The sequence below is a fragment of the Trichechus manatus genome, unplaced genomic scaffold, assembly GCF_000243295.1.
Source record: "Trichechus manatus latirostris isolate Lorelei unplaced genomic scaffold, TriManLat1.0 scaffold00179, whole genome shotgun sequence".
Lineage (NCBI taxonomy): Eukaryota > Metazoa > Chordata > Mammalia > Sirenia > Trichechidae > Trichechus > Trichechus manatus.
In genome coordinates this window covers 1,516,137-1,540,682 of record NW_004444115.1, presented here as the reverse complement: position 1 = coordinate 1,540,682, position 24,546 = coordinate 1,516,137, and the positions used below count along the sequence as shown (strand labels likewise).

The 24,546-nt window shown below is 38.5% G+C and overlaps 1 protein-coding gene across 3 annotated transcripts in view; it reads left to right on the top strand.

The window, feature by feature from the left end:
* WDR33 (WD repeat domain 33) overlaps positions 1–24,546 on the top strand; it is a 146,414-nt gene that overhangs the window by 109,946 nt on the left and 11,922 nt on the right. For 2 of the 3 annotated variants that reach the window (XM_004387037.3, XM_023741360.1), the window contains exons 8-17: positions 13,624–13,750; positions 14,852–15,006; positions 15,104–15,182; positions 15,852–15,962; positions 16,530–16,624; positions 17,605–17,691; positions 17,914–18,053; positions 18,957–19,109; positions 19,738–20,826; positions 24,053–24,161. In XM_004387037.3, coding sequence (XP_004387094.1) covers positions 13,624–13,750; positions 14,852–15,006; positions 15,104–15,182; positions 15,852–15,962; positions 16,530–16,624; positions 17,605–17,691; positions 17,914–18,053; positions 18,957–19,109; positions 19,738–20,826; positions 24,053–24,161 — 2,145 coding nt within the window. The remainder of the gene's footprint in view (positions 1–13,623; positions 13,751–14,851; positions 15,007–15,103; positions 15,183–15,851; positions 15,963–16,529; positions 16,625–17,604; positions 17,692–17,913; positions 18,054–18,956; positions 19,110–19,737; positions 20,827–24,052; positions 24,162–24,546) is intronic. The other variant, XM_023741359.1, reaches the window with a different exon arrangement.

The window sequence follows — 24,546 nt, the reverse complement described above, 5'->3', positions numbered from 1 at the left end:
GGTGGAGGCTGTGGTAGTTGTGGTCCATTAGTCCTTTGGACTAATCTTTCCCTTGTGTCTTTGGTTTTCTTCATTCTCCCTTGCTCCAGACTGGTTGGGACAAGTGGAGTATCTTAGATGGCTGCTCATAAACTTTTAAGACCCCAGACACTACTCCCCAAAGTAGGATGTAGGGCATTTTCTTTATAAACTGTTATGCCATTTGAGCTAGGTGTCCCCTGAGACCATGGTCCCCAGCCCTTAGCCCAGTAATTTGGTCCCTCAGGGAGTTCGGAAGTGTCTGTGAAGCTTCCATGACCTCGCCTTGGTCAAGCTGTGCTGACTTCCCCAGTATTGTATACTGTCGTAGCCTTCACCAGAGTTACCACCTATCATATTGTCTGGTTAGTATTTTCCTCTCCACCCCTCCCTTCCCTAGTAACCTTCCAAAATTGTTTTTTTATGTGTGTAAACCTTTTCATGAGTGTTTATAATAGTGGTATCATACAGTATTTGTCCTTTTGTGATTATTTCACTCAGTGTAATGGGCTTTTCATTATTTATTCATTAAATAAAGAACAATAAGATGACAAATTTTAAACACCTGCACAAGGAAAAAGTGGTATTGTTTAATAGTATGTTAAGTTTAATTTGAACGGGTTTGAATTTTGACAGTTTCTAATAAGCATTCATTTGGTTCTCATATTTCTAGAATGGTTTAAGAGGATTTTTCCCTCTGAGATCTATCGGCACTATTTTTTTTTTTAATTGTGCTTTAGGTGAAAGTTTACAGTTCAAGTCAGTTTCTGATAAAAAAAATTTATACACACGTTGCTATGGGACCCTAGCTGCTCTCCCTGTAATGTGACAGCACACTCCTCCTTTCCACCCCAGATTTCCTGTGTCCATTCAGCCAGCTCCTGACCCTCTCTGCCTTCTCATCTCATCTCCGGACAGGAGCTGCCCAGTTAGTCTCATGTATCTACTTGAGCTAAGAAGCACTATCTTCACGAGTATCTTTGTCTGAAAAGTTGCCTTTGGGAATGGTTTGGGTTCTGGGCTAACGGAGAGTCTGGAGGCCGTATCTTCTGAGGTGGGCACTAGTTTTTTAAGTTTATGTCTGTTTTTATGTCATGCTTATTTATAATGAGGCTTTAGCTAGATAAGGAATTCTAGATTCAAATTTTTTTCCCCCTCCAGCACTTTGAAGATTTTGTCACATTGCCTTCTTACAGCCTGTAAGTTGATGAGAAGTCTTATGGTGATTTGAAGAATATCTCTCACTTGAGATTTCTGATACTTTCCTCATGATTATACTAGAGTTGTAGGCTTTTGGAAGGAAGACCACCAAGGTCAAGTCCATCGTGTTTGTCACAGTATATCGGGTACATACTGTCAGTAGGACTTTTCACTGTGATGCTGACCTTGACCACCTGGCTGAGGCAACGTTTGTCAGGTTTCTTCCATTTTCCCCCTTTCATACTGTACTCTTCGCAAGAAAGTCACTGTGCACAGCTTACACTTAAGGGGTGGAGACTTAATGCTTCACTTCCCTGAGGGGACAGTATACACATATACTGTTGGAATTTTTCTGTGTGGAAGATTTATCTCTTGTTTCCCATTTATTTATTGAATTATTTATATTGGTGTGGACTTAACAGATATTTTAGTGAAATATGCTTTTCATATGATGGAAATTAAGCAGTATAACCAGATCCCAGTTGAAATTTTCTCAGTTGTCTTATTTCTGCTTTGAAACAGAAATGGAGATAATTATCAAGATCCCGTTGGAGTGTATGTCATTTCAGATCTTTATACAAAAAAACTTAGTAATAACTAGAAATTGAAAAATCTACTAGAGATCATTTAATAGGCACCACCCCCAGCATTTTTTAGGGGTACTTTCAGCATTCTTCTTCTGATATAGTTAAAATTTCATAATTTTTCCTTTTTATAGGGAACCAAAAACCTGCAAATGTGCCTAAGAGGTTTCTGGCAAAACACGGGAATTCAAAATAAACAGTTGATGATATGCATGGATGTAGTTACCATGAGGATAATAAATTACTTCTTTTTTGGCCAGGATTATTTGTTGCTTTTATGTATGTAGACTTTCAACTTTAAAAAAAGAAATATGTATATCTATAATCTGGCCTTTTTACCTTGTTTTCAGAAGTAAGGCTTACCCTAGAATTATCCGAAAGTATTTAAAATGTCTTTTTTAGTCTTCTTGGTTCTGCTTTTTCTTCCTTATTAGAGGTTTCAGTCATGGCTTCTCTTTGTTCTTGGTTAGTGGTATCTGCTGGCACTAATAGTTCTATTATTAATGTAGCATGAGTACTGTTTTTTAAATGTTTTTTGATTTTCCCATGTCCTTTCTGGGTTTTCAAGTGATGACTTCTTGATTCTTTAAGAGAATATTGTACCATCTGTATTGAATTGTGGATGTCTGCAGAAATGTTTACAAGAGAACCTTTGATCGTCTAGTTACATGCACACACACACAGTAGTGCACACTTTCTTATAAAGGACTTTCCTGCTGCTCTCAGCATTGTGTACAGGACACCAGCATCTCCCATTTCAGACAAATAACTGAAGTGCTTTGCGATATTGGTGTTTACTTAAAGCAGTTGGGAAAATACAAAAGGAATGAGGTTGAAAGAATATTTGGTTCTCGCATTCCTTCCCTCTTAGCTTCTTTGAGGAATACTCTCCAAAATAGCCATGCACTTTTTGAATACTTTTAATTTAAAAAAAAAAAGCCAACAAAGAGGAATTTGCCAGTTGGCACAAAACACTGCACAGTAGCTTCTTTTTTGGTTATCATAACTGAAGAGTATAGAGCATTGGCACACATTCCAGTAAACCCTCAGGAGAATGTTGTGGAAAAAATAATGTAAGTTTCCTGTTGTATCAGTCACCTCCTGGTGAGCTTTCTCGATTTCATATTCCTCGTGATTTTTCTAAGTACATTCTTTAACTTGGGCTAAAATGAAAATTGTGCTTTTCCTGTTTATATCCTTTCCCCTGCGTTATCATATAAAAGTTTAATAGCAGTCTGACATGTAAGTTTCAGCAACGGTGCCTGTGTGTGTTGTTATTGGACTTAGAAATTATATATTTAGTCATACATTCATAGGAATTTGTTTGCTTTGATGCCAGAAATAGGTACATGACATTAATCTACAATTTCTAACCCACATAATTTCTTTTCGGTCAGCCTTTGCCAGTTTGCCATGTAAATACGTAGTTGGTAAAAATAAAAGCCATTTGATCTGCGTATGATAATCAAATATGTGACGTAAGTGGGAGATTAGGAAATTTATGGTATAGCTACCCCCTTAATTCCATTTGAGTTTGTAGTTTTATGTTTGTATATTGGTTGTTCTGACAACATAAATTTCAAAAATTTTGTAATCTGAAAAACACTTCTGTGCTACCAAGTTCTATCGAATCCTTACATTTTGCCATACTTTTCTCTCTTTTTTTTTTTTTTAAGAACTAAAACTTTACTGATATGGTTAAAGGCCCCTTAGTATGCTCCTGCTGATCTCCTTCCTCTCCTTCCCCAGAGGTGTCCGCTGTCCTGACTTTTAGGCTCATCATAGCCAGACAACGTCATAAGCTAGCATTTCAACATTTCCCAAATTGGTCTCTTGAGGGACTTAGAAGTGCTCTGAGGAAAGAAGACTTCTGGTCAAATACTCACCTCCTAGAGATGTGTAATGTATGTGAGAGCACGGAAGGTTCTCAGACATCTTCCTGGGAAAAAACTTCGTCAAGTTTTTAAAATTCAGCATTGCCCAACTTGTTTGACCACAGAACCCCTTCACTCCATGACTGTGCACACTGTTGTTGTGAACATACTTTGTGAAAACACTGCCTTGAGTTATACCCTTTCTGGAAGTCACTTTACATTTAATTCTATAGTTTTTCACTAATATAACTTTCTAGATTTGGATGATATAAACATATTAGTAGTAATCACTCCCAGTTGACTCTTGGATCATGGTTAAAATCATTTTGCAAAAAAGGAGAGTAAAATGTTAATAAATTGCATATTCATTGACCAGTGCACCCACGTTACTTATGCTTCCTTATTTTTTTAATTCTTGAGCCCTCGCAGATACTAAAGTGTCTGACTGTGGACCATGGCTTCACATACCCTTTGCCTTAAACTAATCTGTTACATTTTAGGTTCTTGTGCTGGAAGTATCCTGAGTTTGTTTGTAACATTTGACGCATTTTCTTGAACAACAGTTCCTTAACGTTAATATTGTACAAGATGGTGTTTGAATCCCTTGTTTGCATTCTTTCTTCGTGTATTAGAAAATCTTGGTGCTTTTTCTCAGTTATGTATAAAAGAGTGATTTTTTTTTCTTAAGATTTGTTCATATGATGGTTTGATCTAGGAAAAATAAAAATGGGAAAATGGACACTACTTTTGACCTTCAAATAAAACTCATTATTTATTGGTTTTCAGACTGTTCACCGAGCCTTGGGGTCATGGGCATTGTCTTAAGGCAGGGCTACCTACCTGTGTGGGATGACAGGTCCCTTGGGGTCTCATGAGGCCGTGGAGGAAGAGTGAGGTCCTGATGAAACATGCACAGAGACACAAAGTTCACATACAACTTCATGGAAGCCAGGGAACCCCCTGTTTTAAGGGAAGAGTCAAAAAACAGACCTTTCTCTACCGACTTTTAGTCTTCAATACACTACACTACACTGGTGCCGCAGTGGTTAAGAGCCACGACTACTAAACAAAAGGTCAGCAGTTTGAATCCACCAGGCGCTCCTTGGAAACGCTATGAGGCAGTTCTGCTCTGTCCCATAGGGTCACTATGAGTCAGAATCGACTTCGTGGCAGTGGGTGTTTTTTTTTTTTTTTTTTGGTTTGCACTACACTTCAGACGTGGGTTCTGAGATGGAAAATAATGAACAGAAAGGCTCCACTATCTACAAAAATAAAAAATCTAAAACATCTGTTAACCAAATATCTAAAGCCTAAACCATATATCCTGTTACTCTTCGAATTTTAGGGTTTATTAAGGAGACTTTTGCAGTGTTTTTCTAGACCACCCCCCTTGCTTTAAAATACGTGAAGTATTTTTTTTATTAGTTAGGAAAATTATCTTTTTTACATTCTGCACCTTGCTATTTAAGGCACAGTTATGCAGTGTGTACCTCTCTAGTAAAGGGATTTTTCTGTTACTTTGTGGAGAAAGGTCTCTGAAAAACTGTGAGTTTTGTTTTTTAACTTAATTTCAATCTTGTTTCAGAAAGCTTTTTTATTCTAAATATTGACTTGCTTGGAAGTTATTATACTAGGACTGTGTGATTTTAGAAGTAGTCCCCCAGTGTTTTGTTTGGTGATGACATATATCAGAGGTCGAACATCCTTAATAGGAGACCAGTAAATGTTGCTGGTATCATGCACACTTATTTTGAAATAATGAATGCGTGAGTGAAAGAGCACATGAATAAATGTATGAAAGAATGATCAAATGGAATATGTGAAATTGTTTTTATATTCTGTTAGGTGTATATTTTAATGTGTAATTAATGATTTTTTTGCAAATGATTGTTACAAAGTAATAGGTTAACCCATTTCTGACCTGTTAAAGGTTAATCCACAGAGCAAGGCCACCTGTCTCAGAAATGCTAATTCTGCCACTATTCATTTAGCTAGGAACTTAAGGGAATGGTTAGCTAGGTTTGTTTTGTTTTGTTTTTTCTGATGAATTTAGAGGTAGACTAAGAAATGATGCAGAATTCATTGCCCTCAAAACTTAACCTTTAAAAATAACCTAGTATGCTTAGATTAATTTGAAATTTTTTTTGGTGGAAGTAAGGCCTGGGTAGCACATTCCTTCATTCTTAACAGGATCCCGGTCTTCAAAATTGATCTGATTACTTCTCAGATAGTTGTAAGAAATAATTATTTTTTTTAGATTTTGTTCCCAAATTCTTTACTGGTATAGTTCTCAGAGATGGAAAGGGGTGAAGAAGTTGTCTCATACAGCCTCCTCACTTAAGAGTTGAGAAAGTGAAAGTTGAATTGTTTGTGAGACAAAACAAGAAAAACTATTCTCCCCCTTCATGTGGGCATTACATTTAGTGAGGTGGACAGCACTGGCACAGAAAGATGAAAATCTAGGCACCTCAGGCCTCATTTTTCTCCTTTGTAAAAATCAGAGTACTGGGCAGTGTTACAGGTCTCCCCTTGCTCTAGTATCAGTTGAAGATAATTTTATTGGTGTTGCTGTTCGTTGTGTAACTCAGTCATAAAAAGCAATGCGATCATGGAAATTTAAGGAGATACTTTCTTAAAAATGGCTAGTTATAGTCTAGTCAACATTGTTCAATAGAACCTTTTGCAACGATGGAAATATTCTATATCTGTGCTGCCCAGTATGCTAGCCAGTAGCCATATGTGGCTACTGAGTACTTGAAATGTGGCTAGTGTGAATGAGGAGCTAAATTAACTTTATCATTAAGATTAAAATAGCTATATGTGGCTAGTAGCTATTATGTATTTGTGGTCAAAGGGAATTCCACACATAGATTTATGGCAGCCTTGTTCTTTATATAATAATTTGCAACTGGAATCTCTTAATTTTAGAACTTGGCAGTTGTACTTCCAAGTCTTACTGTTGAAATCTGTCTTAAATCATATTCTCTATTTCCAGTTGCCGTCAAGTGTGGATAAGGACTGTAAACTTTACCCAGGGATCCTAGGCTCTACTTGGCAAGCACATGCCTGAATCCCTTTATAAGTCTCTGCCATTTTACTATGGCTTGTGTGTGTTCAATGCAGTTGGCCCGTAGAGCCCTCCAGTCCACATACGGCCCGTAGAGCCCTCCAGTCCACATAGTGCTCCTCGTGTTTCCTGCGTTAGGCCTTGTGTTATCTGGAGCAGGTTTGGCACTAGAGCTTGAATCTTAGAAGTTTAATTAGATGCTACTTTAAAAAATTATTTTAAAAATACTCAGCCTTTCATTGGCAAGAAGTTCTTAGTCCAAAAAACTTTAGTCATGAGATTGGTACTAAATAGTTAAGTGTTTGGCTGCTAACCAAAAGGTCAGCCTTTCGACTCCACCAGGTACTGCTTGGAAACCCTATAGGACAGTTCTACTCTGTCCTGTAGGGTTGCTATGAGTCGGAATCGACTCAACGGCAGTGGGTTTGTTTTTGTTTTTTGTTTATTTAGTACTAAAATAGCTAGGTCACTAGGCCATAAAGATAGTTGCCACCTGAGTGAATCTTCCATGAAATCTGTACTACTGTATTTTTTCGCAAATAATGTGCCTGTGTAAATAACATACCCACACATAACATGAGGAAATTGGCGTAGCATGCTTATAAAAATAACTGTGGAGGGGAGGGAGTATGCGTTATTTGCGTAAAAATACAGTAGTTGCTTCAGTGTTGGAAATACTACATTCTTTGGATTTCCCTACTTGAGCATCAGAAGGAGTCTTGAATGATTATATCCTGAAATTCTTGGCCCTCAGAAATGGAATGCTCAAAGTTAGTGTAGAGGCATTCTTCAGGGGTAATGGTTGAAACTGGAAAACCATGTGTTTGGAATGCAATCATTTTTCTATGAAATAATAATTTATGTAAGGTTAAGCTTTTACATATGGCATACCAGCTCACAAAACTCGTAATATCGTTAGAAAGTGATCTAGCCATACCAAGTCAGAGCACTGTCTATGAAAACATGCATCCCCGCCGAGGATCTGAAGCACGTCTTCCTGGGAACACAGACTCTGGCTGTGCAAATGAAGGCACTAGTTGATATAGGTCATTCCCTTGAGGTTTGTTTTTTTTTTTTAAACTGTGGTAAAAATATGTATAACAAAACTTTGCCAGTTCAACAATTTTCACTTGGACAGTTCATGACGTTAATTACATTCATCACGTTGTATAACCATTACCACTATCCTTTTCCAAATTGCTTCTCCACCATTAACAGAAGTTCAGTGCCCTCTAAACAAAGGCTCTCCCTTTTCCCCTTCTTTCTTACCTCTGGTAACCACTAATAACCTTTGGTCTCTATATATTTGCCTATTTCATCTAAGTGAGATCGTACAATGTTTGTCCTTCCCTTGAGTTTGAATACAGAAGAACCAAAGGCAGTTGCTATTAAAAAAATAATATATATATGTGTGTTAAGAAACTTCAAGTACTACAGAGGAATAAATGCCTTCTTTCTATTCCCACACCATTTCTTCTCCTTAACAAACTGTTATCAGCTTAAATTTTCTTTTATACAAATGAGACCATGTTACACCTTGCTTTTCTGCTTGTGTTTTTAAAGTCAGGTTTATTGAGGTATAATATACATAAAATAACATTAACCCTTTCTAGCTATGCAGCTCTATGAATTTTGGACAAGTGCATATACTGTAATTAAGATCAGAACATTTTGATCCCCAAAAAGAGCTCCTCCTTTCTGCCTCATTTTTATAACCACCACCATACTCAAGATATAGAACATTTCCATTATCCCAAAAAGTTGCGTTTCTGCCTCAGTGTTTTTTTCTCCCATTTTTTTTTTTTTTTGTGCTTTTAGTGAAATTTACAGTTCAAGTTAGTTTCTCATACAAAAATTTATACACATGCTGTTATATGACCCTAGTTGCTCTCCCTATACTGTGACAGCACACTCCTCCTTTCCACCCCAGGTTTCCCGTGTCCATTCAGCCAGCTCCTGTCCCTTTCTGCCTTCTCATCTCGCCTCTGGACAGGAGCTGTGCGTTTAGTCTCATGTATCTACTGGAGCTAAGAAGCACACTCTTCACGAGTATCGTTTTATGTCTTATAGTCCAGTCTAATCTATTTCTGAAGAGTTGATTTCGGGAATGGTTTCAATTCTGGGCTAACGGAGAGCCCAGGGGCCATGTCTTCCAGGGTCCGTCCAGTTTCAGTCAGACCATTAGGTGTGGTCTTTTTACTAGAATTTGAGTTCTGCACTCCACTTTTCTCCTGTTCCGTCAGTGTCTGCCTCCCCTTTAACAGCTGTATTATGTTCAGTTATATGAGTTTAGTTTTTTTAAATAACCCCTCATTGATTCATATTTAGGTTGATTCCAGTCTTGCAATTCAAGCAAGATAACAGTAAACATCTTTGTACCTAAATCTCATGTGCTTTTGCAGTTGTAGACATAGGGCAGATTCCTGGCAGAGGAATTACAGAATCAAAGGGTATGTGCTTTTAAAATTCTGGTAGATATTACAAATGGCCTCCTATAAAAGTTGTACCGGTTTACTTTCCAACCAGTTATGGATGAGAGTGCCTGTTACTCTTACTAACACTGGGTGTCATCAAATTTGATTTTTGCTAATATGATACGGAAAATGATATCCAGCAAAAGTAACTTGAATTTAGTGGTGAGGTTTTTTTTCCCCTTTCTTATTTTAAAAATATACCAAAAAGTTTACACACACAGAAATCTAGTCCATGTAATTTACTGTTAAGATGACCATATAACACTAGAGGAAAAATGAGTAGAAAAAAGTACTACCCCAGTATAATTTTCATTTTCTGTTTTTTCATGCTCTACGTTTTTGTGACCATGCATGTACGCTTTTATAATCATACTTACATCTGTTGTTTGCATGTGTCTTGTTTGCTTTTTAGTTCACATTATTTTATAAACTTTTTTTCCCCCCAGAATCTTAATTTTAATAGTTGTATTACTCTTCTGTTTATTGACTATGGCAAAGTTCATTTAATCATTGCACTTCTTAAATTTACTTCCAGTTTTTTACTGTTAGGAACAAGGCTTCAAATTCTTTTGACATATAAAAATTTTTTACATCTTTAAAATTATTTTCTTAGGATAAATTCCAACTAGTATGGTTCTTCTGAATGTGAATGTGTTCATATTGATACGGAAAGATAGAATTTCATCAACTGAAATAGTTTTTGTCAATCCAATTTTTTTTCCCCTGAAGAAGGAAGCAGCTGCATATCAATTTCCTTGTATGCTGGTTTAATCTATTTTTCAGTTTTCTTTTTTTTTTAAATTATAAAGGTGATATATGCTATTTGAAAGATTTCAAACCCATTTTTGTTGAGGTAATTTACTATTATTTGGTAAATTAAATTTTTTTCTCAATAGGTACATTCACATTTCAAAACTGAAAAAATTACAAACAGTATACAGTGAAAAGTCTCCTTTCTACCTTGCTCCCCAGTTCTCCTGGAGGCAGGTAGTATGATCAGTTTCTCATGTATTGTTTCATATTTTATGCATCTTTGAATGAATGTGTATTATGCGTGTGTGTGTGTCCCCCTTTTTAAGCCCCAAGTGTTAACAATACTGCACATACGGTTTGGTTTATTTCTTTATTTTTTATTATACTTTTGATGAAGGTTTACAGAGCAGATTAATTCTCATTAATCAATTAATACATATATTGTTTTGTGAGATTGGTTGCCCACCCAATGACATGTCAACACTCTCTGCTTCTCAACCGTGGGTTCACCGTTACCAGCTTTCTTGTCCCCTCCTGGCTTCTCATCCCTGCCCCTGGGCTGGTGTGCCCATTTAGTCTTTTTTTGTTCTATGGCCCTGTCTGATCTTTGGCTGAAGGGTGAACCTCAGGAGTGACTTCAGTACTGAGTTAAAAGGGTGTCCAGGGATGGTACATTTTTGTTAGGGAACTTTATTTATTTGTATTTATTTAATGATAATAAAGGAAGATAACATATACATGTGGTTCAAAATAAAATAAAGGTTAAAAAATGGACAGTACATCTCCTATCCCAGATCCCTGTCTGCTAGGTACTATTCTTCAGTGAGTGAGTATTTATGCATAGGTAAACAAATGGGAAGATATATATTCTTATTTTTTTCCCCCTGTAACTCTTAACTCTTTTCATATCTGAGAAGGCAGTATAGCATAGTTGTTAAGACCAAAGGCTCTGGAGCCAGACTCCCTGCATTCAGATCCCTTTGCTGCCACATACCAATTGTGTGATCATGGACAAGTTATTTAACCTATCTGTGCTTTATAATCTTTATGATGAGTCAGTATACATATTGCACTTAGAGTAGTATCATACCTAGGAAGTACTGTGTAAATACTTGCTGCTGCTATGACATAATTATCATTGTTATGAACAGTAACCAATAATATTGTAAATATCAGTACCAGTAAATTTGATTTATATTAGTGATGTGTATGATATGAGTAACTTCATTTACCAGATTATGAATAGATAGGTTCCTCACTTGCTTGAATTCCACTTAAATAAACTTCAGGGTGTTTCAGAAAACAAAATTAAAGCAACTGAAATATATTTAATTTTGTTGTTCCTTTTTTATGGTATGATAGTTTTATTTTTATTTTTTTTACATATAGTTCTTTAAACAAATACATCTTTAAACAGATAAACTTTATGTAATAAAAGTGTCCTAGAGAAGGTGAGGGTAGAGATGAACTTTTTGCATAGTGTATTACAATTTAAAAGTGCTTTCTCATGCGTTTTTCATAGTCAAATTTGATAGTTAAAATTCATACATATTTATACATAATATTCATTTTCAGATGATAGTGGCTTATAAAGTTTTTAAATTGCCCTTCCACATCTTTTTTAGGTTCAAATGGTTAATAAAACATTAAAAGTTCTTGAGATAAGCAAGGGACCAGGGATATTGAGCTATGTTTGTATTTCAGTTTTCCACCTTTTTTAGTTCTTTTTCTCTCCTTTATAAAAAATACAAAGCCAACGAAACGTCTCTCCTTCTCCAACCTCTCACAAGTTACAGAATAATACATGTTCATTGTAAAAAATATAGGTAAAATAAGAAGAGTTGCCTTAATCCTGCCTCCCAGCTTAATATTACTTACTGTAACAGTTCATTGTCTAATCTTTTCTCCTTTTTTCTCCGTATAGATAAACAAACCAACCCCAACCCAACCCGCTGCTGTCGAGTTGATTCCGACTCATAGCAACCCTATAGGACAGAGTGAACTACCCCTTAGGGTTTCCAAGGATTGGCTGGTGAATTTGAACTGCTGACCTTTTGGTTAGCAGCCTGAGCTCTTAACCACTGTGCCAGGGCTCCCTCTGTATAGATACATGCTCACAATTATATCAGTGTCATTGATTTGTTTCCCCTTTATAATGATGATGTGAAGAATGCTGTACACTTTTTTTTTTAAATAAACTTAGTGTCATGAACATTTTAATCATGTCATTTAATCATGTCATTAGATCATCTATAGGGCCATTTATAACAGATGCGTGATATTCCATCGAGTACACGTACCATGCAATAATTTATTTTTGTGATGTATTTTTGCCCTGTTCAAGGACATTTTAAATAAACTGCCTCAGTAAATATCCTTGTAGAGAAATCCTTTTGAACATCCACTATTTCCTTGCGATAAATTCTGGGATTGTTGGGTCATAGATTATGCACCTTTTTTGTGCTTTTGATACACACTGCCAAACTGTTATTCAGATACTAGATACCTCCCTACAAGTTTGCCAGCATAGGGCGTTGTGTCTGTATAAATCATGCCTATTTGAGGTGCAAATGAACCTTTTACTTCCTTTTTGAATTGGTTCATCTCACTTCCAGTGCCACTATAGAAGCATCTCTCCCTTTTTCCCTACTTACCCTTTTCTGTATTCTCTATCTTTCCTCCTTCCCACCTTAAAACTTCACAGAAGCTGAATTTGATCCAGGTTAGAGAAGGAAATTGTTTCAAGTTCTCTTTACTTCTTAGTGAATTTACTATATAAAATATCCTTGTACAACACGTAACCTGTCAAAAAATTTGAAAATTCAAAACTCATACCCATTTCTTTCAGTTTTTCAGTCCTATCATTCACATCTGTGGTTTTTGGTTAGGAGGACTAGCTCTGGAATCACACAGACCAGGTCCAGACCTCAGTGCCTGCTCTTGTTCACCAGCTTTGGAATCTAGGGTGTGTGATTTCACCCCTCTATGCCTTCCATTTTTTCACTTGCAAACGGAGATAATGCTAATACTTCCGAAGGATTTTGTGAGGATTTATGGGGGTGATGGTTACCAGTGCTCAATAAGAGTATCTTGTCATCTCATGATTTTCACAACAAATGTGAACCAAACGGGTTATTTTTCTCATTCTTCATTTCAGCAAACAGGATCAGAAAGATGCAATACTTTTCCTTTCCTCATGTCTAGAGAGTGTTGTCATGTAAGCCTTAAGTCAGGACTTGTGACCCATAAAGATCCATAAGGACTACCACAAAGTGGGGGGACTAAAGTGCATGACATGAGTAGTGCCTGACAATCAGGTTCATCCTAGAACCTGTGAAACGTTTCAGAAGTTTTGTATATGGAGGCTTAGAGGTACATCATCCCAAAAGCCTTGAGTAACCTATCTGCATGTGGGCAGGAAGCTAAGCTTAGTTCCAAGAGAAGAGGACTGGTTTCTGAGGGTCCTGCAGAGAAGGAAAGCTTCCCATATCCAAAAGACTTAAAGACCAAAGAGTCTCCTAAAAAGTTTAACCTTACTGAGCACTAAGATCAAAACATTTAAGAGGTTTCCCTGCTTTGATTTAAATTAGAATGGAGTCCTGCTTTAGATACATATGACTGATGAGGTTTTTATCTTAACTTGTTTCTGACAGGGCATGGTGCTGATGTGAAATGTGTAGATTGGCATCCAACAAAAGGGTTAGTTGTTTCAGGAAGTAAAGATAGTCAACAGCCAATCAAGTTCTGGGATCCCAAGACTGGGCAGAGTCTTGCAACACTGTAAGTGATAGGAGCCCCTGCGGCCCCTAAGGGGAGGGGAACCAAGCAGCCCGTGCGCTTTCATTTTAGCTCTCCCTCTTGTCATGCATTCCAGAAAATGTAGTTTAGGTAACAGATGGACTTGGATCTGCAGACTTCTCATTAGTTCAATATGATTTGTCTCTAAATTCCTAATGAAATAAGGCTTGATTTTTGTTCTACCACATTAATACCTAAATTTAATTCAGTTCTCATAGGGGGTGGGGTGAACTCAGAGGAGGTGATTATTACTAATTACTATTCTAGCTTAATGTCTCTCCTGATCAGAATACCATTTGGCAATGTATGGAATTGTTCAGTGTGTCACTTACTAGATGCAGCCTAGCCCATCTCGGTCCATCTATTTGTAGAGAAATTTTCCTTCATTTTTGAATCAGTTCTCATATTTTGTCTGAGGTGCTCACTTATGGTGTAGCCATGTAGTAAAATGTCCTCTTTGAACTATTTGAAAACATTCATAGTTATATGAATAGGTTGTTAATGTTTTTTTTGGACAAAGCAACTGTATGCTGGTCCTTCTGTCTGGGAAGTGAACCATGTCCAGAGTAAGCTGGTTGCAGCAAGGCAGCCTTGTTGCATAACTCCAATGGACACACCCAGCCTAGAACTCCCTGTGAACGGTGCCCCTGCAAGTGTGCATTGGGTAGGCCTTGCCTTTAGTTAAAATTACCATTAGACTATCCAGAGCCTATTTTTAAGCTTTATCTAAATGAGAGGACCTTCACTGAACTTTTTAAATCTAATCAGCTTTGCTGAATGTTAGTTTATGTGTTCTGGTGCTTCCTCTGTTTCACAGATAAACTTTTTTATCTGTTTGAAGCTCTCCTTCTATTTAAACTAATTAATGAGAGCTATGCATAAGTAGTGAACATTATTTGCCGCTGACCTATTTCTTTCAAGTGTATTTTTAACTGTGGTCCCTGTAACGTTACATGCTTTATTACTTCTCGGCCAGACCTCTTGCCATCTTGATCCATGTGCTTTTCGACAAAAATGACCATTATATTGATTTATACTTGTTTTGAGTTCTGACAAATCATTTCCTTGGTGCTTTGTTTCCAGTCACGCCCATAAAAACACAGTAATGGAAGTAAAATTGAATCTCAATGGCAATTGGCTACTCACAGCGTCACGTGACCATCTCTGTAAACTTTTTGACATCCGAAACCTGAAAGAAGAGCTTCAAGTCTTCCGAGGTCATAAGAAAGAAGCCACAGGTCAGGGGCTGTGATGTGCTTCTCATCCTGCTAATTATTACTTGTGGCATTCTCAGATCCTAATAATTCTGTCCTTCACCATGGTTTTGGTTTACAGCTGTGGCCTGGCATCCTGTTCATGAAGGACTTTTTGCCAGTGGAGGGTCTGATGGTTCTTTGTTATTCTGGCATGTTGGGTATGTAACATTTATTATGTAAAAAAGTAGTATGATTTATAAAGAGATCACCTGAATGTGTAAAACCATGATAAAGTTCTGTACCTTTTCTGAGTGTTCATATATCCTGTATTGGAGACTGCCTGCAGTTTTCAATTCTGTAAATCTGGTTTGGAATGAAAAGCTAGCACATCCATTTTTGGATGTGGAAGTCATTAAGGGAAAGTAATAAAAAAAGATCTGCCGGGTTCTTATTGGAGTCCTGGGTGGCGCAGACAGTTAAGTGCTTAACTACTAGCTGAAAGGTTGGCGATTTAAACCCACCCAGCGGTGCCTTAGAAGACAGGCCTGGCAATCTGCTTCCAAAAGGTCACAGCCTTGAAAACCCTGTGGAGCAGTTCTCCTGTGCACACATGGGGTCGCCATGAGTCAGAACTGACTCGACAGCAACTCACGAGTTTCTTACTGGAGAAATTATTCTTGAAGCATTTCTCCCTCTTTGAATTCAAAGTGCTCTTTGAATAAAATGCATTTCTGACAACAAACCATTACCCCTAAAACTTGTGCAGTTGACCAGGTTGAAAGTAATAAATGTTAATTAGCTTTGTGTTAAGGTTAAAAGAAAATGTCTTTTTTTTTTTTTTTTTTAATAACTTGTATAAAAAAGACTTTTCTGTGGTGCTTTTGCAGGGTGGAAAAAGAAGTGGGTGGAATGGAGATGGCCCATGAAGGAATGATCTGGAGTCTGGCGTGGCATCCTCTTGGACACATCCTCTGCTCAGGCTCAAATGACCACACTAGGTAAGTTTTATGTCAGAAATCACAAGGAATTACTTACTTACAGAGCAACAGGAAATACTGTATGCGTTTATTTTATTGATTGATGTGTTAATATTCCAACTTGTTCTTAAAGATATTTGTAGTGGTTTATGAATACATATGCAACAATAAGGATATTGGATATTGAATATGACTTTGGTTATTTGAATTTTGTTTTGCCTTCTGATTAAAAAAAAAATCTTTCCACATTTTAGATTTTTAGAAGACTGGCATTATAAAAGTGTGTTGTGTTTACCAAGGGTCTACACCATCCATTACCAGAATTGATTCCAACTCGTAATGATCCTATAGGACAGAGTAGAACTGCCCCATAGGGTTTCCAAGGCTGTAAATCTTTACAGAAGCAGACTGCCACATCTTTCTCCTGTGGAGCGACTGGTGGGTTCGAACCCCCGACCTTTTGGTTAGCAGCTGAGTGCTTTAACCACTAGGCTGCCAGGGCTCCTCCAAGAGCCTACTTAGCCCTTAATAAGTGACCAGAGAAACACTGAAATCATGCTTTTCCCCCCTTTATTTTTATTTTGACAGCAAATTTTGGACACGAAATCGACCAGGTGATAAAATGCGAGATCGATATAATTTAAATCTACTACCTGGAATGTCTGAAGATGGAGTAGAATATGGTGAGGCTCTTGTATATTATCCTTCTTTGAAATCTGAAATTCTGTTATAAAAATGTTAAGTATTGGGAAAACCATACAAAACTCACTTTAGTTTTATAAATTTATTGATTTACAAATCAGCAGTGATTATGTTTCAGCTTTAGAACGTATTAATTTTTTAAAAAAAATTATATTGTGTTTTTGGTGAAGGTTTACACAGCAGTTTAGGTCCCCATTCAACAATTTCTACACAAGTTATTCAGTGATATTGGTTACATTCTTCACAATGCCTGAACATTCTCATAATTTTGGTTCTTGTTGTTCTGTTTCCGTTAATCTAGTTTCTCTGCCCCCTTACATTCTCATCTTTGTTTCAAAGTATTTGTTGACCATTTGGTTTCAGATAGGTGATTTTTTAATGGAGCATACGACTTACAGGTGATAGTCATTATTTGTTGAGCCAATCTGTTATTTAGCTACAAGATGACCTCGGGTTAGTTTTGGTTCAGGATTTGAAGGGCAGTAGTCTCGGGAATCTTCCAGTCTCAAACAGTCCAGTAGATCTGGGTTTTTTGCTTTATTTTGTTTTGTTTTTAGGAATTTGAGGTTCTGTTCCACATTTTTCTCCCATTCTATCAGGGTCCATCTGTTGTGGCCCTGATGAGAGCGGTTGGTAGTGGTAGCTGGGCACCATCTATTTCTTCTGGTCTCAGGATAGATGAGGCCAGGATTCATGTAGACTATTTGCCCTGTAGACTAGTTTCTTTGAGTTTTTGCTTTCCTTCTTTCTCTTTTGCTTCGGACAAGTAGAGACCAATAGTTGTGTCTTAGGTTGGATGCTCACAAACTTCTAAGACCCTAGACACTACTTACTAACCAAATTAGGATGTAGAACATAACTTAATGAACTGTTATTATGCCAACTATCCAAGATGTTAACGTATTAATTTTATTGGGCCACTGCTTTTATGAAATCTCTATTGGTGTATTACTATTTGTAGATGACCTTGAACCTAATAGCCTGGCAGTAATTCCAGGGATGGGAATACCGGAACAACTAAAATTAGCTATGGAACAAGAGCAGATGGGTAAGAGAACTTGTCCCAATGCATTTATTTCCATAAAAATTTTATAGACCTATTTCTTATTTTTATGATACCAAATTATGTTTAAAGTGCCAAAATGATTGATGTTGAGAAATGTTGATGAAAGTTATGTAAATTGTATACTATTTAGAGTCTGTTCTTCCAAAAATATGCTCATCAGTTTATTTCATTTCCTTAGCTAACTACTTCTCTTTATGGTTCTAGGGAAAGATGAATCAAATGAAATTGAAATGACAATTCCAGGTTTAGATTGGGGAATGGAGGAAGTGATGCAAAAGGATCAAAAAAAAGTACCTCAGAAGAAAGTTCCATATGCAAAACCGATTCCCGCTCAGTTCCAGCAAGTAAGTAACTAAAAGTAACGCCATCTCATGCATGTTCCTGGTTGGGAGTCTAACTGAAGTTTAGAAATGTTTCTTTTTGGTTATCTTATCTGTTAGAGGTGTTCTGTACTGTAGGCCTTTTTGGGAGGAGCACCGTTCATATAATCCGTGCATCTTAGACACGGCTCCCATCTGCTAGTTTGCAGTTAGTGCTGAGCTTATCAGGAGTCTTCTCTATCTTCTGTCCTCATCTGCTCGTTATCACCCAGACTGTCAGAGGAAGGAGAATATAAGAGGCATGGAGCAGAGAGAGTATGTTTACTCTCTTCTACATTGCTTGTCTGTCTTCTGCTTTCATTGTCCCTTGCACAAAGTGCACATGCTGTTTTGACGAGCCAGGCAAGCTTTGTATTCTCAGTAATATGCAAGATTTTGCAGCTTTTATCATGTTACTAATTTCTACACAGGAATGTGACTGTCTAATTCCACTGCCATATCACTTAAGAATTAGCATTAGAAATAAAGACGAGTATGCCAGGTGAATTGACTTGTGTTAAACTTGTTTGAATGAGTAGGTGACCGTGTAGAATATAATGATAGAGTGATATAGATATAATAGCTGATATATAGATGGTATAAATGTAATATTAGCAAGTCATTCTGTCTTTATAACTTACACACGTATGCTATGTTTTAAGGAGCCCTGATGGCGCAGTTGTTAACTGCTTGACTGCTAACTGAAAGGTTGGCAGTGTGAACCTATCAGCCGCTCCACTGGAGAAAGATGTGGCAGTCTGCTTCTGTAAAGATTACAGCGTTGGAAACCTATGGGGCAGTTCTGCTCTGCCCAGTAGGATCGCCATGGGTCAGAATCAACTCGACAGCAATGTGATGCTATGTTTTCATATTCTTTTCTTTTCCAAGGCTTGGATGCAAAATAAAGTTCCAATTCCTGCTCCAAATGAGGTACTGAATGACAGAAAAGAGGACATTAAATTGGAAGAGAAGAAAAAAACACAAGCAGAAATTGAGCAAGAAATGGCTACACTGCAGTATACTAACCCACAGCTTCTAGAGGTGTGTAAAGCTGTTTAAGGGGATTCAAGATTAAGAAAGTACATTTTTTATTAATATGCTGTTAAAGAGAAGTGAAGGGACTGTCAAATGGGTCTGGCGAATACCACCATTTCTTACTGCTCTGTTAAGAAGCTAGTTTCTAAAAGATCTAGTTGAGCAGTGCATAGACCAAAGTTAAATTTATGTTTTTGATAGGAAACATAAAGCCAACATAATTTTGATTTTGATTCACTTTTTTATCATAGATAAAAGAATATTTTTTTTTCTGTCAGCTCATACAATAGGTAGTTTGTTCCTATTTTTCCCACCTTTGGAAACTGCCAAGAATAATAAAATTCTGGAGTCACTCTCTTACTGGTAAATCATTGGGCTTTCCCTGATCAAAATGGATATAAATAACCTGACTGCTGTCTCCCAGCATCTAAATAAGAAGCAGTTTACACTGGGACTGGTAGCCTGAGTGCTGTGAAGTTGTGAAGGCCCTCAGAATGTTCAAATGTTATATGGACTCTAGTTACTGTTGAGGCATTAAGAGGATGTTTGTTTTGAGGATCCCCCAACAAAGTAAATGATACAGTATCTTCAAGATCTCTGGTGTATTTATTCAGTTTTTTTTTTTTTTTTCCAGCAACTTAAAATTGAAAGACTTGCACAGAAACAGGCTGAGCAAATTCAGCCTCCTCCCTCATCTGGCACCCCTCTCCTCGGACCCCAGCCATTTCCAGGACAAGGTCCAATGTCTCAAATTCCTCAGGGTTTTCAACAACCCCATCCATCTCAGCAGATGCCAATGAACATGGCTCAGATGGGGCCACCAGGCCCACAGGGACAGTTTAGACCCCCTGGACCGCAGGGACAAATGGGACCACAAGGCCCTCCACTGCATCAGGGAGGTGGGGGGCCCCAAGGATTCATGGGACCACAAGGGCCCCAGGGCCCACCCCAGGGATTGCCCAGGCCTCAAGATATGCATGGGCCCCAAGGAATGCAAAGACATCCTGGACCTCATGGCCCTTTGGGACCTCAAGGGCCACCTGGACCACAGGGTAGTTCTGGTCCGCAAGGTCATATAGGTCCTCAGGGTCCACCTGGCTCACAGGGTCACATAGGCCCCCAGGGCCCGCCTGGTCCCCAGGGTCATTTGGGCCCTCAGGGACCACCAGGTCCTCAAGGTATGCAGGGACCACCTGGTCCCAGAGGGATGCAAGGACCTCCTCATCCTCATGGGATACAAGGTGGACCAGGGTCTCAAGGGATCCAAGGTCCTGTGTCTCAGGGACCTCTGATGGGATTGAATCCAAGAGGAATACAGGGGCCTGCAGGCCCCCGAGAGAATCAGGGTCCTGCTCCCCAAGGGATGATGATGGGCCACCCGCCTCAAGAGATGAGAGGACCTCACCCTCCAAGTGGACTGCTGGGACATGGCCCTCAGGAGATGAGAGGTCCCCAGGAGATTCGAGGCATACAGGGGCCTCCACCCCAAGGATCAATGCTGGGCCCTCCCCAGGAGTTACGGGGGCCTCCTGGCTCACAAGGTCAGCAGGGGCCGCCCCAGGGCTCCTTGGGACCTCCACCCCAGGGTGGCATGCAAGGGCCCCCTGGACCTCAGGGACAGCAGAACCCGGCAAGAGGGCCACATCCACCTCAAGGGCCAATACCATTCCAGCAGCAGAAAACAGCTCTGCTAGGTGATGGGCCCCGGGCCCCCTTCAATCAGGTATTATTTATTTCCAACTTGTAAGCATTAGCACATTAGGAAATTAAACTCCAGGGACACTTCTCAGTGTTGTGAAAAGTAGTCACAACTGGGTGTAAATGTTTCTTAAGTAGTGATGGTGGTTTGAGATAATATCATCAAGGCTGAAGAAGGAAATCATAAGAATGATGTTGTTAGGTGCCCTCGAGTCTGTTCCAACTCATAGTGACCTTATGTATAGCAGAACATTTCCTAGTCCTGAGGCATCCTCATTGTTACAGCCACGTGTCAGTCCATCTCGTGGAGGGTTTTCCTCTTTTTTCGCTGACCCTCTTCTTTACCAAGCATGATGTCCTTCTCCAGGGACAAGTCCTTCCTGGTAACATGTCCAATGTACGTGAGACGAAGTCTCGCTTTGTTGGTTCTGCTGGCAGTCCATGGTATATTCGGTATTCTTCACCAACACCATAATTCGAAGGATCAGTTCTTCTTCGGTCTTCTTTATTCATTGTCCAGCTTTCGCATGCATGTGAGATGATTGAAAATGTCATGGCTTGGGTTAGGTGCACCTTAGTCCTCAAAGTGACGACTTTGCTTTTTAACACTTTAAAGAGGTCTTTAAAATCATAGAATGATGAATTAGGTTATGCCACCACCAACTAGATCTCAGTATGAGTCTTTATTTTCTCATCCTATTTTTTAATTGTGCCAGTGCTCCAAAAAAGCTGCGGTGCTGAGGAGGAAACACATTACCTTGTGAGCAGCTTTGTGGCTGGCGAGCCCTTTACTTTGTAGCACAATGTTCCATGGGACTGCCAGAAACAGAGCTGGCCACTCTAACATGCCTGCCAGCTCTGCCTCTTAAGATAGAATAGGCTGTGTAACTTGTTAGTATATTGGAGAGTAGGCAGGCACCTCACCATCTTCATTTCAATGAATGGTTTCACAGACTGCTGACCGCAGAATTGAGCATTCTGAAACAGTGACCCTGTGGATGAGATTTTGTCCAAGTTGTCTAGCTCATATATACACATATTTGCAAGAGAGAATATTTACGTAAAAATTTGCCTGGCCCTTTTTTGAGGAATCTGTTTTTGTCAGCCAACTTTTATTACCCATTTGCTCAGCTTGTGCTTGCGAGATGCTGTTGAGGAAAGACCAGGTGCTTGGGGTGAATCACAAAAAGACGTCGACCTGAGTGGATTTAACTCTGCTTGGCTAGGTGGGCTTTATGGTTCCCTGAAGTTCTCCTGTCTGAAGCCATTATTTGGGTAGAACAACTGGGATTTGTGTCAGTTGCAGACCAAAAGCAAGCAAGTGAGCTAATACTGACCCCCCACCGCCAGGTCCTCGTTGAAAGGCACTGGATGTGCTTGGAAGATGACACGCCTCAGATACTGTGTGTGGAAAACTGTGTTTTGCTTTTTCAGACACACTGGGAATCTGTACTGTAAAGATGACCATTTGATTTAATGGAATAAAATAGTTAAGTAAATTGTATGTTATTCTCCAGTAACTTTTCCAGGACTTAAAAATGTTATAACAGTAAAGAGTCTGATGGCATTTGAGTTTATTCCCATATTTTATTATTAAACTCATCCTAAATTCTGAAAAGTGCCTTTCGGTTTACCATCCTAAATTATCCTAAAACTTGAAGTATTGTATATGTTATTAATCAGTGTGTGTTCTGTGCATGTGTGTGTGTTTGTATATTTATTTACTATAAGTTATTTTACTAACCTTATGGTAGTGAATTAACATTTTAGAGAATAAAAAAGTGACGAATTTTAGCTCCCAGATTGTGACTGCAATTTTAGACATGTCAGATACAGAGGACAGGCCTGAGTTTCTGGGATAATTTGATACTAGTTTTTATTGTGCTGTGTAGTAAAAGATTTTATGCATGAAAAGTTTAATGACCCTAAAAAATTAATTGATCTATGGAAATATTGGTAGAATATTTGAAGGTCTGATGCATGAGAAGGGTGTTTCATATCTCAGAAGTTGCCCGATGAAAATCTTTATTCATAATCTTTCTTATATGCTGAAATCTGACTTTCTTCACTTTGGCCAGGCTGGTTATTTAAACCAAAATTTTGACTAATAGAATTGCTTTCAGTTGTTAAAGTAGCAGCATGAAGCATGTTGATGAGAGTGGTCCTTGGCTAAAAGGAGCAGGCAACAAAATAGAATAGAGTGCCTGGTATTGAGTTAACAATGGTCATTAATAATGGCTAGTGTTGTGCTTCCCATCAGGGTTGCTCTTTCATGTAGCTCGTTTGGGAAACGAAAGCAGTTACACTGTTTACAACGACTGGATATTGTCGAAACTGTTATTCTTACAGTCACAAGTGTATTTTTTTGTGTGAAGGAATGACTGTATTTGTCTAGAGGTATTTTTCAGAATTTAGGGTAAGTTTAATAATTTATAATATACAGTAAATTTATTGTATAATATATATTTGTCAAAAGCCTTGATCCAAGGACAGTGGGGAATCAGAATTTAGACATGTTTAGATAAAAATACAGATTATTAGGATTAGGGGTAAGTTAGGGTCCCAGAGCAATAAAATTCAGAGGATGAAAGCAGCAAGTTTGTATCAGACACGAAGCTGCAAGAACCTAATGAATCCACCAAGATATGAGGTGACATAACTGGAAGTAGGGCAGTTCGGAAAGGAAAATCAGGACACAGAGATAAGCAGGAAGTGAAAGGAGCAACCCAGCGTGAATATCTTGCTCATTAAGATATCCTTTCTCCCCCTTCCTTGCACCCTTTCAGCCCCCTGCCCCAGCCTATTAAGAGGATTGGTTACTTCCTCTAACCAGGAGTTGTGGATGTGACAGCAGATTTTACCTATCCTGGCAGGTTTCTGGGTCTTCACTGCTGCCAGAAACTTCACCTATATGTAGTATGTAGTGTCAAAACAGCCTTACTATGTTATTATGATTTCTGATTTTAGATTGAAGTTCTTGCTAAGCATTGCATGGAAAGATCTAGATTTCGATGAAACCTGTCATCAGGTTTAAAATAAAAATGTTTCCTTTCATTATGGTAGGAGAGGTATTCTCTCCCCCCCCCCTGCTTTTAAGGATAATTTTGCTATAATGTTACTAGCTAAATATTTCCTGCTGGAAGCTTTGGGGAAGCCTAGTGTTTTTATCTTGTCACATTGTAATAAGATTGCTATCATGAAGCATAGTCCTGTGATTTCACAACACCCATGCTTTACAAACATCTTTTCAGGAAGGACAGAACGCAGGCCCCCCACCCCTGATACCAGGCCTAGGGCAACAGGGAGCACAAGGTCGCATCCCCCCTCTTAATCCTGGACAAGGACCTGGCCCTAATAAAGGTAAATATCTGCTTGGCTGGATAAGAGATTGTATTCTACGACCTTTGTGGATATTTTAAAATTAATAGTTTTATTGGTAAGTAATTAATAGAATGGTCATTTGAACCTCTAGGAAAAATAAGACAACGGTCATTTCACATAATACGCTGAGTCTTATGTTGTTTTTATAGCCTTAGTTAGCCAGAAATGCTGGCCAGAGGAAATTGGTTCCTCCCTGTGAGAATTTAGCAGCGAAATCACTCGGACAGTCAGTAGTAATAGTGCCTGTGCCACAGGCCTTACTCATCCAGCCTGTTGGACTGGAAGTGGTTCCTATGCTCACTGAATGCAGATGCCTGTGTCTTATCATCCTGAATAGCTGAATTGTTTCAGTTTAAACCTTTCA